General features: G+C 48.8%; 1 protein-coding gene across 10 annotated transcripts in view; it reads left to right on the top strand.

The window, feature by feature from the left end:
• GRIP2 (glutamate receptor interacting protein 2) overlaps positions 1-15388 on the top strand; it is a 303102-nt gene extending 287714 nt beyond the window's left edge. For 8 of the 10 annotated variants that reach the window (XM_029995974.2, XM_029995969.2, XM_029995968.1 and 5 more), the window contains exons 20-24: positions 1739-1892; positions 4848-4968; positions 8535-8771; positions 10535-10681; positions 13175-15388. In XM_029995974.2, coding sequence (XP_029851834.1) covers positions 1739-1892; positions 4848-4968; positions 8535-8771; positions 10535-10681; positions 13175-13372 — 857 coding nt within the window. In that variant the 3' untranslated portion in view covers positions 13373-15388. Of the gene's footprint in view, positions 1-1738; positions 1893-4444; positions 4969-8534; positions 8772-10534; positions 10788-13174 lie in introns of those variants that run through there. The other 2 variants (XM_029995972.1, XM_029995977.2) reach the window with 2 other exon arrangements.
• The last annotated feature ends 1191 nt before the right edge of the window (positions 15389-16579 follow it).

Genomic DNA, 16579 nt, shown 5'->3' with positions numbered 1-16579 from the left:
TAGGTTTTAGGTTCATCCACAGCTTTTGGAACCCGCTCAAGGAAGGGTTTGGGCAAGGGAGCTGTGCTGGGCCTGGTGGGAACGTGCCACCAGGTGGCTCTGAATCCCAGGGATCCAGCCCATCTCCCTGGAAGGAGGAGGTGAAACCGGTGGCACCCAAGTGACAGCTCTGCACACAGACCCCGGCAGTCCCCGGTCCCCTGCGGCCAGCCCAAACCTGTTGCCCACCCGCTGCAGGGACCTGCATCCAGGGGACTTGTTCTGCTCTGGCAGGCAGTGAATGCTCCTGACTGTGGTAAGATATTGGCAAGCGCTTTTCTAGGGCTCTCTCCAGAGCAGTCTAACCTTTAAAAACACACAGAGGAAACACTCAGCTAAGTGAAATAACAGGCCTTGGCATTTTCAAAGAAAGTGCTGGCGTTGTCTTTGGGTATTTCCAGTGCCCTTAGCTGTTTGGGAGGTCAAGTCTCCCTTAATTATGTGTTTCTCCATTACCTCTTCCTGTTCGCTTGGCACCGTGTGTGATGGAAGCATAAGATGTTTCTTGGAAAGGCTGTGAGGATTTCTCCGAAACATTGAACGGGCAGCAGGAGGTGGGCAGGGGACTTGGGAGATTTATTTCTACTGCAGATGGCACTGACACTGCAGAGGAATGCTCTGTTTTGGAAGGTTTCTGTCCAGGCAGCTCCTCCTGAGACCTGGGGATCTTATGACTTGGTAGTGATGGATTTGCATCTCTGGAATAAGACGCTGCAGTACAGAAAAGTCCATGGGGGCAGACGTAGCGAAACTTGTCTGATTTCATCCTAACAGTCTGTATTGATCTCCTATCAAATGTGATACAGATGAGCCTTCCCTTCTCTCAAGCCAGCAGAGTTTTTCCCTCCTGTTCCTTGCCTTTCACACACATCTCTGAAGGACTTTTCTGTCCCTACACCAGCTGATCCTGAAGGCATGGGAGGGCTCTGCTGGCTGCAGGAACTGGCTGGCAGCTCTCGGGATCAGAGCTGGCTCTTCCTCATTTACCGCTGCTGAGCACACTGGAGCTGGTGACCACCCCCAGGTACCCTCAGCACCATTACACTTGTTGAACGGAGGCTGTTGCTTCTGGCTGCCCTGGATGCAGTTTCTTTGCTGCTGTCCTATATCCTATTACCTCTTTCATGCTATCCGTTAAGTCCTGAAGACAGTTGACAATCTAAATGAAGATTTTATTTTTTTCCTAATAGGAATTAGGCCTCCAAATCTTTCAAAACAAATGGGGTTGGGCACGCTGAGGGAAGCTTGCCAGCATCTTCTCTTTACCCTTTGAAGGGCTCGCTGTATTTAAAGGGGGCTGCTTTAACAGCACAATTTCTGTGGGGTTCAGTGTGGAAACAGGAGCCGTTAATCAAGGTTGCAGCTGGCTGGAGGTAGGATCTGCATCTGTGGGTATATGTAGTCCCACGTCTGTGGATCCCAGACCCACACCACAAAACTACTCAGCAGTGGGGGAGCAAAGGAGAAATGGGGCACCTTATGACAAGATCCTGAGAAGCTGCTTTGGTTAAAGCAAGAAGAGATGGGAAGAACAATCCCTTTTGGATGACTGAGATGGAAGCAATATGCAATCCATACAGCCTCAGGTTTGGGACTTGGGGAAGGAGGCTCTCCTGGCTCAGCATGACTTATTCCATTTGGGTTTTCTGACCAGGTATTACCCTCTCTCTCTCTCTCCACCCCCTCTTGCCTTCCCTAGGTACGTACATACCTCAGGCTGCGGGCATAGCCCTCCATCCACATGAATGGAGACACAGCAGGCAAAAGAGTAGCACCCCTCCAGGGGACCCCAGGAAAAACTACCCCTACATGGATGGAAGCTTCAGTGAAGATGACTGGGACAAGCCCAGCAGGTACGAAGGGGTGGGAGGAGGCAGGGAGGTGTGTCTGCAAATGTGGGTGTCACTGCGTAGGGACAAGGGGACATGGGAATGTGATGGAGCGGCCAGCGATGTCCCCATCTCGGCATCGGGCAGCCATGGGGAGGGGTGCTGGGGTGGAGACCTGCTCTGTTGAACCCCTTCCACATTGCCAGGTTACCCTGGAAGTAGCTCTGTGACACCTCTGCCACGGCCAGGTGACGTTTGTGTCTGGAGTTAACACGGTCTCAGCTGCATGGACCACAGGTTCTTACCACATCTCATACTCCTGCCATGTAAAGGCTGCAGTATTTTCATAGTTCAGGTATAATAAATAGATATGGTCAGGGCTATACTTGCATGTCTTGGCCAGACTTTTTCAAGTGAGGATGCAGCTTCACAACAGCTCAATGCCACTAAGCAAAAAAGGCCAACCAAAGCTCTTGGAGGACCAGTATGAGGTTGCATGTCCAAGTCAAAATCTCCCAAAGCTGTGGCTGGACGTCTCTCTCCATCACACTTTGGCCCTGCCAACACCACAAACAAAGCCATGCTGAGTGAACATGGTCAAGTTAATCCCCCGGCTCAGCCAGCGTGGGAGAAATCCTGCAACACCTCCTGAGCCCATGGAGGAGGCTGCAGCTGCCTCTCGCTTCGGGTGAAAATCCTGCTGGATCTGCCCTGGCCAGAGGCTGCCCCTCGCTGAGCCACACGTGGTGGAAAAGCCTTGTTGCTTCGTAACTAACCCTCCCCTTGACATCCTCCAGAGTCCCTACGGTTGTGTGTGTCGTGTTGTTACTGTCGGTTCTTTTTTTTTTCTTATTTTTTTCCTTAACTTTTGTTTGTCCAAACAAAACCCTTAGAACATCTCATGGCCATTTCCACCTATTTAAAGATGATCAAACTGGCAGGAAGGCTGGCAGCAGCGGAGACTTTGTTCTTGTTTTGCCTCTCAGCGAGAGCCAGCTCACGGAGGTCGTTGATCCCTTGTGGCCCTCCCAGCGAGGCCACCGACAGCTGAAGTTAGCAAATCTGAGCACTCGAAGACCCGCGTGTCCCTAATGAGGGCTCCAAGCCCTGATGTCAAAGTGCAAGTGAAACGGTTCATGCTGCTGAGCCCTTTTTATTAGGCAGAAAAACAAAATGTCTCTAACCCTGACTGCCTTTAGCCTGGAAAAACCTGCTGACCCAGTGGTGTGGGAGCCTGTACTGATTCATCTGCGTCCTGGATGTGTTTGTTATATTGCTGATCTGAGAGGCAAGAAACTGGTAACTGGAAGGGACGCTTGTCTCTTTGGGAACCTGGCAGCAGAGGAAGGAAATGAGTAAGGGGAAAGAATTGAAAATTCCTTTTGGGGGGAAATTTTGGTTTGTTTTTATAAAGTCTTGCTGGGTGTTTTTTGACCTTTCTGCCTGGTGTAAAGGCTACTGTCCTTTAAAAGCTGATGAAAGGTAGGGGGTGAATTTAAAATACAATAAGTCGTGTCAGATACTGCTCTCTCCAGGCAGGCCACAATCCCACAAGGAGCAAAAGCGTGTGTGTGTGAGTTTATACCTGCTACAGACTCCCATTTAAACCAGTGGATGAAAAGCAAAGCGTGTGCTAAAGACTTTGCAGTTAACAGAGATCTGGAAAAAGCTCTATTAATAGCCCAAGGGGTCATTATATATTTAATGGAGGCCAACCTCTCTTTGATGTGTACTCAAGTAAAACGTTTTGCCTTTGCTAAGTGGCTCTGGTGGATGACCATCCCTTCCCATCTGTGGTGCTGGTGACCATTAAGCCATGCAAAATGTGCCAGATGTTGCAGAGGTGGAACCTCATCCATGCAGCTCCTGATAAGATGCATTAGGGCTGCTCTAATGTCACTGTTCCCTTGGGGTCTCTCCCCATGGCACGTTAGTGGGTTTATCATGACCTTGATTTAACACCACAGAGAGTTTCCTTCAAGAGGCTCCTGTTAAGCTGAGCACTGACGGTCTGCGTTTTGCACAGTCCGGTGTTCAAGAAGCAGTGTCCCGTGTCACCTGCTTCTCTGGCTTGTTCAGAGGACTTCAGCATGTTTAATTGCTATTTGCTTTAGAAGTCCGAGAATTGACCCTGGCTTGTGGTCAGACATAAGAGATGCTGAAACTGCCAAGGTGGGAAATTGCAGAACCTCCAGCAAGACACACATGGTGTTCACGTTAACATGTGTTTGTACCAGCTTGAGAGAGGTTCTTTCTATCCTTACTCTCTGTTGTAGACAGAACTGGTGGCAATCTTTACACTGCTGTAAGTGCCGTGACTGTCACATAGGAAAAAAAAGAGACCTCCTGAAAGTAACAGCTCAGTTCCCTGGCCATCCCAAAGCAAATGAAACTCGGTTTGTATGGGTTATACATGACACTGTCGATATTGCTGGCTGTAGTGTGTGTTTGCTTGTCCAGCCCAGGGCAATCATTTTTATATACATCTTTGCATTTTTTACTCTCATAGAGACCTAATGTATTTATCATTTTCTCACCATGTCTGTTACCCTCTGTGTTTTTCTCTCTCTTCTCAGGTGTTCTGTGTCTCAGATCTGAGCTCTATCCCATCAGCCTTTGTACTAACAGTCTCTGAGGCTCCTGGTTTACCCATAATGCATCCTTTTTTCTTTCACTTCTCTATTTCACCAAAACGTCTTCCTAAACCTACAATCTTCCTACAGGCACTTTTTAATTTACCCTTTGAACTTTGACATTACTACACCAACTTAATTCTTCCTTTGAAGGACACTTGCCCCGTTAGTAAATGCATGGAGGTCTCGTATTCGGACTCTTGTGTGAAAAGTTCATATTGTTTGCTTTTGTATATGAAGACTCTTCAAGTCTCTGCTTTTACTGGTGAGACACTTGCTGTAGCCTTGCGGCTTTCATCCCGCTGCAGAAGAGTGCTGACAATGTTTGGTTCCTACGTTACAACAGATACCCCAACCGCCAAAATGGCCTTGAGACCACTCACGAGGATAGTTTTTGGCGTGTTTTTGGAGAAGCTTTGGAGGATTTGGAAACATGCGGCCAGTCTGAACTTTTGAGGGAGATTGAGGTAAATCACTTTCTGAACTTGCTGCTGATCTGACTGTTTTGCTCTTGCCGTAAATGTCAAGACTGTTTCCCCAGATCTGTTCATTGCCCATAGCATCCCTGTGCTGCCAACGGTGTGAAGAAGGGTTTAAGGTTAATCCGTGTCAGTGTTTGTGCTAATGAGTGACTGTGTCTCATTAGGCAGTTGCTTGTGTGCACTTTTTCCCCAAGCTGATGACTTACCCACCAGGAGCTCCACGCTCTTTTTGCAAACTATTGCTGGCCAACAATATTCACATGGCTGTTGGCAAACCTTCCCTGTCAAACGGTAAACCCTCTTCTTGGAAAGCTATTGTCTGTCCAAAGCACTTAAAGGCCAACCAAAAGGAGCCCCCCAAAACCCCATTGGGACTGAAGACTTGGCTTACTTCAGATACAGACAGGCCCAACATATATCTTGCATTCAGCTGTCACTCTGCCGGAAACTGTTTCAGTGAAATAGGTAATTGGAAGCTTTTCAGCCAGCCTTCCCCATGGAAAAATCTGAGAAAGTAATTGCTTCCTGCAGAAATAAAGGTGTTTCCTCTCTTCACAAACCACTTTCTCTTTTCTTTATCCAAAATGCTTTGGAGGTCATGTTATTGTGTCCGGTTATAGGATGAGGAGCCTGGATTCCTAAGCTGTGGGATGCAAATAAAGGCCTCCCTCGAGACTATCGAGCAGCGGGAAGCAAACCTGCCCGGCAGGATGGGCCCCGTGCTGCTCCCCTCCCCGGTTCAGCTCCCGCAGCCCAAAAGAAAGAGCGGGACCCCGTGAGCTCATCTGTCCCCTTGCCTTCCCAGTGCAGAGGACTGGGGAGAGCCCACTGGGTCATGCCCTCCATCACCCGCAATGGGACTGGTTTTATGCACAATTGTATATTGCTTAGGCTTCAGACAAAAAAGGCAATTTCTGAATTAATTGGAGGTGGAAAAGGAAAGTCCTGTTTTCGTTTATATGGTGACAAGGGACTTACTGATTGTTCTTTCCTCCTTGATCCTTAGCAACTGTAAATGGGGGAGGAAATCTCAATTAAATTTATTGTGCTGAAGCACAAAATAGTGTATTTATTATCTTAACTGCTTAAGAAAATGCTGACTTAAAAAAAAAAACAACACACAAAAGCCCAAACCCCCAGCCTCCCCAAACTACAACTTCTTCCCTTGATCACTTATTTCCTGGACCTGAATGTATTTAGAGATGAGCTTAGGCAGCTGCTATCAACCTTTCTGAACTGTAGTTGACTGCTTAAGAGAAAGTATCCCTCTGAAATGATGCATAGATGTTTCTGTTCTGCACAATGGTTGGCATCTAAATGTAAAAGAAGGGATTTGTTGGACTACTGTGAAACGCTAGGATAGAGAAAATATCTTTCTGCCCAATCCTTTTCCTTTTCCAGGGATCCATGGTGCAGAGACGTATGGGCTTTTGATTCATGATGTTTTAAGGGATTGAAACTTTGACAGTTATAGCAATGCTTTTAAAAATTTAAGGAAACTTTGCAAAAAAGCTGAGCACCTTTAGGGTTTTGGTGTATTTAACACATTTCTAGAATATTTTGGAAAGTTCTGGGGAGAAAAGGAAAGTGCTGTGTTTTTAGCAGAATTCTGATGGGTTTCAACTCTCCTTTTATCAAATCCAAAGTACCAGTGATCTGTTCCTCCCTCTCCGTGTGCCCATTGTTCCTGAGGCATGGTGTAGGATGTGCAGTGCTCACTGGGGCTTTTGCTATATTGCAGGTTTCTAAGACTCAGCTCCTGACCTCCTATGATTTTATGACAGTCACAGATTTTTTATTTTTTTTTTTTAATTTTTTTGAAGATTTGACCCTTCATGCTCCACATTTGAAAAAAGAATGAGACTCATGCAAGATGACCCAGGATAGCCTGGAAACAGGTTCACACACAGTAGCAATCCACTTCCAGACTATGGGTAGAAACAGGCTTTTTCCAGTATGTCTAGTGGAGCATGTGTCCCTGCTTTGCTTTGAGGACAGCCAAGACATGGAGAAAAATAATGTGAGACAGCCACAGGCTGGAGAAGTCCAGAATTGCCCTTTCTGCTGCTTGCACTTAACCCAAAGCACCTAGCAAATTGCTTATGATGCTGCAAGGAGTATTTAAATACCTTGAAGATAAGAAGGAGTTGAATGCTGTTGGGTACTGGCTGATTACGGTATTTGCAGTGCGTGAGGGAGGACAGTAGCACAACGTGCACAGACCTTTCTGTTCTCCTCACTGGCTCTGCAATGCTGGTGTTGGTACAGCATGGCGCAGTGTCCTGGGGGGTGTTGAAGCTGCCCGAGGTCAGTGAACAAAAGTACCCTGGTTGGCCGTACCTCTGTTTGTTAATCTGCGTTTCAAGTATGTGGTAAGTCAGTGTCCTTCCAGCATGTAGCAGGTATTTGAATTTTGTCCAAACTCAAGCTGATTAAGTCATTTTTTGTGTGAAGACCTTAGAAGTGCAAAGCTAAAAGGTTTTCTGTATTTTATCCATCCCTAGTTTGGATAACGTGGGTAGTGCTGGCATTTTCATACTACCACCAGAATTTGCTTTATCTGCCTTTGTTCCAGCTTGGAGCAAAGAGCTGGAGGGCCTTGATTAGAGATTAGTCAGATGATATTTCCCCCGTGCACAGGAGCAATTGCTCTTTGACTTGCCATGTTTAGCATTGCAGAATTTTGCTATCTGCTCCCTACCTTTCCTTTTCTTTCTTCTACCTTTTGACATTTAATGGCACTGCAGACCCTCGGAGCCTGAACTTTGAAACGACAGTTTTCATTACGCCATTTAAATGGACTCTGTGACCTGGAGCCAGTTGAGGTTCCACAGACTGGATTCTTGACTCCTTCCTTAGCTTTGATCAATGTAATCTCGTTAGTGAAAAGCATTGCCAAATAGAATAGAATCTACTTAGGGGCATCTTTTAATGTATGCTATCAAGGATGACCAGGCTTAAATACTACTTAATTTCATATTTTTAACTCGGTTTTGCTCAGTGACAGCTCCCATTTACTGACAGATAAAATCCTAATTTCTCTGCTGAATTAGCCTCAGTGGAGTCCAAGGTATTGACTTCCCTGGGCCATTGCCAGCCCTGTGCAATGCTGGTGGTGAGCTGCAGCCTGCAGGGGTAGGCTGGAGAGCCAGGCAGACACTGCTTCCTCTGGGACCCCCCTGAGATCGGGATGTTCATCCTTCCTGACTACCAAGAAGGTTCCTGCACAAGATATGAGGTCTGCCTGGCTCTGTTTGTGTAGAAGGGGTCATCAAAAAGTAAGGAGACGCTTCACAAATGCTTCCTTCTGAGGTAAAGCTCCATGTTGGGGTGGAGGTGGAGACCACCCAGCAGGTCAGCGATACACCTGGCAGCAGGCTCCTGAGGTCTGAAAATGGCTTTTATAGCTAACTGAAAGAGCTTCTTGGTACTTATTTTCTGATCAGTGAGAACAATGGTGCCCCCCGTTGTTGTCTGTGCCACTTTTGTTGCCCGTGGTCCCTCTCTTCCCGCTGCTGGCTCAGCAGTGACTTTGTGCCCTTGCCCTGCAGGCATCCATCATGACAGGGAGCGTGCACAACCTGGGCCTAGAGGGCAGCAAGCTGCTCCTGGACTCCGTCAACCCATCGGGACTGAGCCCATTGAGGAAAGCTAACTCCAGCTGTGATGACGGACAGACGGAAGGCGGCAGCTCCCCTGCCAAGAAGAATGAGAGGAACCTGGACATGAAGAAGATTGAGAAGGAGATGCAGGAAATCATGTCCCCTACCCCGCTCGAGTTTCACAAGGTCTGTGTTGCCAAAGGTTGGTCTGGCTGTGGCACGGCACTACCTCGATGGTTAAAGCTGTAGAAGCTTTGCAACCTCGCAGAAAATCTCCTTTGTTCAGAGGGCCCCTCCCAGAAAATGTTCCTTGTTAAAGCTGGCCCCCACCAAGGTCTGCAGCAAAGGTTGCCAGAGGGTCAGATTAAGACGAAGGGGCCTCTTCAGAAGAATAACAGGATTTAGCCACCATGCTTCAGCAGGGTTCAAACCTGTGCTTTGCTGTTTCCCTTTATTATATGAGATTTTCAGGTCCTTGTGTTCTGGAGTTCGTTAATTGGTGCTACAGATACAAGCGAAAGAGCTCAAAGTACGGCCCTGTGGAGACCCACTAAACCTTTTCCAGTGGCACGCTCCATTCACTAGGCCACTTTTCATATAAAAAATAACTTACAATAAGTTAAAAATAACTTCTTTTCCCTCCCCTTCCACTCCACCCCCAGCCTTTCCTGAAGGGGTGCAAATGGTAGGACTTCAGCAATGGGATACTTGTTTGAATTCAGTACCCAGCTGAATGTAGACAGTTTAAGCATGGTGCAAGGCAACGGTAATTAGAAGAAGTAATTAACTGTAGAAGCTGCTGATGCAGAATGCAAGCAGGGAAGGGAGCTGGAGAGGTTTCAAAAGATTTGATTGCCTTTTTCTTTCCTAGTGTGACTTTAGAGCGAAACCTGCAGTTATGGTAGCTGGAAAAAACAACTTTTTCATGTTTGATCTGCTCTTGCCCTTCAGGGCATGGCAAATGTGTCTTTAAATAAAACTCCTTTGTACCTGCAGGAGGAGAGCTGTGTAATTAGGCATGTTACAGGGTGACTCTTCATTCTGCTGGAGCATCTGGTGTTGGCTGTGTTTGGAGATGCGGTTGAGGCCAGGTGGGCTGCTCCTCTGCATCCTCCTGGGCACTGTCCTTCCCAAGGACCGCACGTCCATGAGGCTCACCCAGCCAAGAGCACAGTGGTGGAATTAGAGCCTTACGGTAGAGATGCACTCCCAGTTCATAGGAGGCAAAGGGAGATTTTGGTGGTGTTGGGGAGTCAGTTTTCCCTGGCTCCCAGTGTTATCCTGTGGCAAGATACACTTTCAGCAGTGCACTCCTCCTTTAGATGAGGCCAAAGTGTGACGTGCTGAAGGGAAGGGCGATGAGGTTACCCATTTCTTGTCCTCGGTACGTCAGCACTTATTGATATGAATTTTCTGAAAAGAACTTGTGAATAATACGGAGAAGTTTAGATGTTCCTGCTGAGTGATGTATTAAAAATGAGCTGTCTTCACATTTGACACACTACATTGAAAATTCCCTGTGAACATGTTGATTTTTCACGTAGTGGTCTGGCATACACAGAGGATGCATAGCGTAACCTGGGCCAGGGAAGGCGATGCTGCATTATTAACACTTGCTTTGTTTCTCTTCGGGTGAAATACCGCAGCTGTCTGTATGACACTGCTCGCGTTTCTTTCCACATCCAAGGGAGAGAGACTGTCGTGTGGCTGGTTATATGCTGGTCACCAAAGCGCTTCTCCATGTGATCTACCTAAGATGACGGTATCTGGTAAATAAGGCTCAATCTGTATTAGCTGCCCAGGCTAAGAAAATTCTGCCCAGGAGACCCAGAGCAGAATTGCTGTAGGTCTGCACACATTACCTATGTTATTCCTATCCTGCCAACCTTGTACATCTCCTCCTTCCTCTGCTGTATTAAAACACGTGTTTTCTGTTTCTGTCCCTCCAGATGACACTCCATAAAGACCCAGAGAGTGAAGACTTTGGATTCAGTGTGTCGGATGGCCTGTTAGAAAAAGGTGTCTATGTAAATATGGTCCGTCCGGATGGGCCAGCAGATCAGTGTGGCCTCAAGCCATATGACAGAGTGCTTCAGGTAATAAATGCAAAATGCAGTTCTGGAGGCTGGGACGGAGTGAATGAGTGGCTGAGAGGAAGAGAGAAGTGAGACCCATCCATGGCAGCACTAACTTTAATGAAAGGTAATAGTTAGCCAACTAGGTGAGCTCTTAGCCACCGAGCACTCAATGAGACCTGTGTTTTATAATGAGAAATCACTAGGTAGTACCCCCAGGGGTACCCCTAGGTTACGCCTATTCCAGGACACAGCCTGTCCCGGCACTGGCCTTTTTGAGCTTGGGCAGCTCAAAACAACCAAAAAGCTGTGTTGCTTCCTCTCCTCACCCTCAGTCCTTTTCCTGTCATGTAAGAGGGTGATTTTTGGATGAACTAGACTGTGTTGACCAACCAATATGTGTTCCTGTGAAGCCTCATGTGGAGTTAAGTAGTGTTCATGAAGTTCTGTGCATGCCTTTGACAACTAAAAGAGTTTTCTAGGAAACACATCCTTCAAGCAAAGTGTTTTTCATGGATATTTTTCTTTGAAAGATACTTGATCTGAAAGAGCTGATGCAGAAACAGAATAAAAACTCGGGTCAAAAGCACAGTCTGTAATAAATGTGACCTGGGCATATTGGACTACCAGAGGGACAGTAAGAGCGTGGTGAGTTTTTGAGATTGGAGAGGAGCTTTATATGGATTTTAGCCTTGGGGCAACTCAAACAGCAATGGCGAGGAAGTGCAACCCCAATGGAAAAATTGCCACCATTTGGAAATGCAGATATTGTGACCATATTTGGAAACACTCAGAAAGATGTTTAGTTTTACTAATTTCTAGGCAGGGGTTGTTAGCAGTAGGATGAAAGCCAATATATTATGTACATCAGGTAACTGGAGAACTGGCAGCGCTGTGGGGAACCTTGTTTAAGCTTGTTATGGTCTCTAGCCAGTTGGCTGCTATACAATTATTCCTTCTCGGCTTCAAATAAAAGATGGTGCAAGAATGAACAAGAAGCTAATTAGGCTCTGGGCTGCCTTTCTGTTGAATGTTGGATGTGTCGCTTTTTGTGAGTGCCAAGTGCTCTGGGAGGTGTGCCCAAAATCCTAAACAGAGCGGCGTGGAGACTTTCAACACCCCCCCTTCCACACGCTGCACTGCACGGCTTACACCTACAAGAAGACAAGGCAATTGCCATCGCATTGACATGTGGAGTTGTGAATGAGGGATTGCAGACCTGGTACTGGCAACTCCCATCAAGAAGTACAGAGATGCATTGCTGAGGATGCTTCACCCTGCTGCTGATCGTGGGCATGATGATGTGCCTGAAGGCCAGTGAAACACCTTGTCCCTGCTGTAACAGACCCTCTGCCTCTTGGCTGGATGGATTCGCCGGAGCACGGCATTGCACTAATGGCACTTCTGCACTGGAACTGCCTGGCTGGCGTAGAGCAAAGGCAGAGCAAGCTCATGGCTTACCTTTCCTTGTCCACATGTGGTCTAGAAATTGTCCTTAGTTACTATGCTGTAAGGAGCAGTATCGGGGTCAGTCGTGTGGACACCAGCTAGGGCAGGGGGACACTGCTACCGTCACAGAGCCCAGCTCCGTGAGCATGCAATAATGCTGGGAAAGGGTTTTGGATGAAAGGGTTGCATGGACTCATCCAGCCCTTAGCCAGAGAAGGAAGCAATGCCTGGCCCCAGGGGTTATGTTCGCTCCAAAGGTGGGTGGGAAATTCCTTTCTCCATTCCTTGCTTCCCCTCCCCGTGCCGTTTGCCAGCCCTCTCCATCCCGGAGCTGTCGTGGCACCAGGCCCAGGTGCTCTGGTAGCTGTAGGCGAGAGAGCTGGGGTGGTTCTTGCAGGTGACCCAGCCTAGAAATGTGCTTGAAGGTCTGCAAGAGACAGTAGTAAAAGTACTTTCACTGCTGAATCCTGCAGAGAGAATTTGCAGCCGCCTTCTGAGCCCACCTGAAATGCATACAGACTCCTCTGAAATGTAGGATGTAAATGGGGAGAGGGGAAGCAGAAACTGTTCAGTATAGTCTCAATTTACTGCTGGCTGAGCTGGAAAATGGTTGGCAGAAGCCTCAGGGTCTGAGCTGTATTTGTTTTCTAGGCGCTGAATACCCCGCATCACAAGTTTAAGGCCAGTAAAAGCCATGATGGCAAAAAAGTCATGGAAAATGGCAACCTTTCTCCTACAGGCTTGAACTGGAGAACTGATTTTGAGCCCTGCAGTGTTTAATACTTGTCATACTGCCCCAGACACCAGGGTCAGGGTTTATGCCCGATCCAGACTTTTTTTTCCCTTTCCTCTACCAGTTATTGCACCATTTTTCAGCTAAGCAAGGATGTGCTCAGCCTGAAGGAGTGCCCCCGCTCTGCTCTGCTGTGAACCTGGAATCAGGGACCCCCGAGAGCTGTGTGTTTTCACAGGTGTGGGTTTAGCACCAACCTTGCATTTTCTGACTAATAAATATGGTCTTTCTGTTGTTCCTCCCCATGGCACATCCTAAATCCATCCCGGCAGGTAAACCGCATCCGAACGAGAGACTTTGACTGCTGTCTGGCTGTTCCCCTGATTTCGGAGGCTGGAGAAAAGCTGGACCTGGTGATTAGCCGAAACCCCTTGGCTCTGGCTGCCAACGCTCCCCCGGAGGGGAACAGAGAGCTGCCGGCGCAGGTGGCCCGCGGCGCCGAGGTCAAGGCGAGCGTCCAGACGCTCTGAGCAGCGGTTGCAGAGCAGATGGTGCCCGGGGCCTCTGCCGAGCCGTTGCGGTATTTGGGGTGTTTTTCCTGTTTTTTGCACTGGCATTTGTAAACGCTGTGTGTACCATAACCTGCAAGTGGGGAGGTGGGTCTTCAGTGAGCCTGGAGACCACCAAATGTTGCTGGGAAGGTCGGTGCTGGATGCGCATCTCGGGCCGTGGGCAGCGCCGGTGATGGGGCGAGCTGCCAACGGGAGGAAGGAGCATCTGCAGCCATCCCCCGTGGCAGGGCATCCCCCGGCACCCCGGCCGTCGGGGTGCGCGGGGTCCTGCCTCCGACATCCTCCTCAGCCTGAAGGCCTTGGCCATCTTATAAACACACATGGTGCTATTATGTTTCTTGTTTGCTTGGTTAATCGCATACAGCGAGACTGAAACGCTTTTCCTTTTCTGTTGTGCCCAGCTCCATCCTTTAAACACTCCTGATAAATCAATTTCCACAGCTCCTTGCACTCCTGGTGCAGGACTGTGGAGAGCCCTGTTTAAAAGACATTTCAAAACATGCTTGAGAGTGGCTAGATGCAATTCTTGTTCAAAAATTGGCATTTGCAGATGCCTCCTGCCAGCCCTGTCCGCAGTCCCCGCCAGGGCTGACTTGCCCTGCGGTGGGATGAGGCACCTCGTCTCGCCATCGGTTCCTGTGATCGATGTGGTTACCTGTGCTGGAGTAGTTATTTCAGAGCAGAAGTACCCAAGGCTAAAGGCCTTGAATACCTGCCCAAATCCCCAGCCACCTTGTTTGTCTGGGCTTTATGGAGATCTCTTGCTTGCAAACCTGTCCTGTGCCCGCAAGTAAATAGCAGAATAGTGATCTTCCCAGGGCCGTCCCTGATGTTTTGAATTAATAAAACCTTGTCGTCTCCCGTCAGGCAGTGGCATGAGAAGCCCTTTGTTCGATGGAGGTTGTGTCCCCTGTGTCCCGCATGGGCTGGGCGGTGCGTGCGCCCATGCGGGTTCGGCTGCTCGCCCCCCGTCCGCCCACCTTCGCCTGTCGCTGGCCTCTCCGTGGCTTTGCAAGCATGACGCCCCGCGGTCGGTCCCCTCCCTCGCGACAGCCTCTAGCCCTGTGGGGAAGAGGGGCTGTGATGTTTGCATCGGTTTCCTCATCTGCCTGCCACGTTTCACGTATTAGCACTTTATGACGATGTTCGTGTCCCGGTGGTGGCGTGAGCCTGGCGTCGCGTTCCGCGGGAAGGCTCGGGCTCGACGGAGACGAGGAGCTCGCTCGGTCAGACACCGCATCCCCAGCGCCCGCCGCCCCCGTTCCCCACTCACCCTTTTGGTTCCTCCATCACCGCCTGCGCGCCAGCGGCGCGCGTGGGGCGTGGGATGGGTGTACAGCACGTCTTCGTTGCTTTGCTGAGCCAGGACTCGTCCCCCCGCCCCGTCTGCCCCTGAGCCACTTTGCGACTCTGTCCCTCCGTGATAGCGCAATGTGTCAGGGTGTTTCTTCCAGACACGTGCCCGGCCCCATCCAGCTATTTGTCGTTGTAGCCATTTTCTCTTCGAGTATGCAATATCCCATACCATTGCTGCCACAACTAGATAATGTGCCATAATTGATACTGTGGAGCATTGACAGTGCAGCCGAAAGTGTTTTTATATGCAATATTCTGAGCAGTGGAAGCTCACTGGGGCTTCTCATGGGTTTTTAATGAAGACTTTTATTAAAGGATTTAAAAAAAAAAAGGAAGAAAAACTTGGTCCTTGTATCCCTTCCTATGCATTTTGAATGATATGAAGATGAAATGCATTACTTAAATGTGTATTTTTATCCATATATTAGAGTGTATTCCTTGTAAAGTATTTTTATATGCTAATTTTCTTATGTATCTATGAAAGCACAATATTTAAAAGTACAGCATTTCAAAGAATATTTTAGTCCTGTTTTGGACCTATTTGTAAATCTCTGTATTTAAATGGGATTGCAATGACTTTGACTTTTTTTTTTAATTAAATAAAAGCAAATGAAATGCGTTTGTTTTCGTTCATGTCTCTTTTTGCTGGAGGACAACAGTGAGGCAAGACCCTGCTTCCAGCCCTTTTTTAACATGCCAGAGGACCCCCAGTTAGGAGACACCTTGAAGGGCAAGGGGGAGGGCACACAGCGGGGTTTGCTGGGGGGGACACTGCTTGTAGGGCTGCCGGGGTAGGGCTGGGGTTGCCCCTTGCCACCGTCCGGCAGCAGGACTTGGGTTGCTTCCCTCCCTGTGGACATGGAGGCAATTTTGCTGTAGCTCTTAGCGATAAGATCTGGAGATGCTTGTGCATGTGGTTACAGCATCGCTTGCAGCTTCACTTGGCCACACTGGAAATCTTGTTGGGTTAAACCTGGGCTGCTTCATGACAAAACACTGATGCAGCAAAGCACCTGGTGGCCAAGATGTGGCCGTGGCAGATATTTGCAAAGCTATGGTTAATCCCTGGGCATGGGTTGGAAATCACTGGAGGATGATGTGCTGGCATGAGGTGTCCTGTCCGGTGCCCAGCACCCTGCAGCAATAATGGGTGCCTTGGGGAGCCACACTGTGGTAGCCAAATTATCCCACCTCTGAAACCAGCCATCCAAAGAGACGACTGCCGCTAACCCGGAACGTAGTTCCTTGTGTCCCTATGTTGAAGATTTCTTCCCTTTGCTCTTACAAAGGGGTTTGGGGCACCGCTACGCTCCCAGCGTGGGCAGCGCAGACTGGGACGCTCCCTGGATAAGGCCACAGGGAATCTCTGCTCACTGGCAAGGAAAGGGTGAGCTGGGTTTTGCAACCCTTCGTGACCAAGTGGGTAATGCAGGAGTTTTCGGAGGCTGAGCATGGTATGGAAATGCTCCTGGTTAGACCTGGGGAATCATTGCCACATAAACAAGCTTTATCTGCCATCTCTGGCCGCCCTCCTGGGGCGCAGACTTCAGAACAAGGCCCTTCACATGTTTGGCACCGGAGACTTGCCAAAGCCACGCAGAGCCAACCGAGGCGCTGGGGCGATGGCTGGTTTAACGAGTGCCTGTGCAACGTGACCGATGGGGTTTCGGTGCGTATACCAGGTAAAAGGTTAGCACGGTGCTGCTGCCCCGGTATGCGCTGCCAGTCACCTCGTTGGGCAGCGTATCCTCCCACTAATGGCAGCTTGCTGGTGGACCTCGGATGAAGGAGCCAGCTGCAGCCGTGGCA

Source organism: Aquila chrysaetos, chromosome 20, assembly GCF_900496995.4.
Source record: "Aquila chrysaetos chrysaetos chromosome 20, bAquChr1.4, whole genome shotgun sequence".
NCBI classification, from domain to species: domain Eukaryota; kingdom Metazoa; phylum Chordata; class Aves; order Accipitriformes; family Accipitridae; genus Aquila; species Aquila chrysaetos.
Note: the sequence above shows the minus strand (reverse complement) of the source record. Positions and strands in the feature narration are given on the sequence as shown.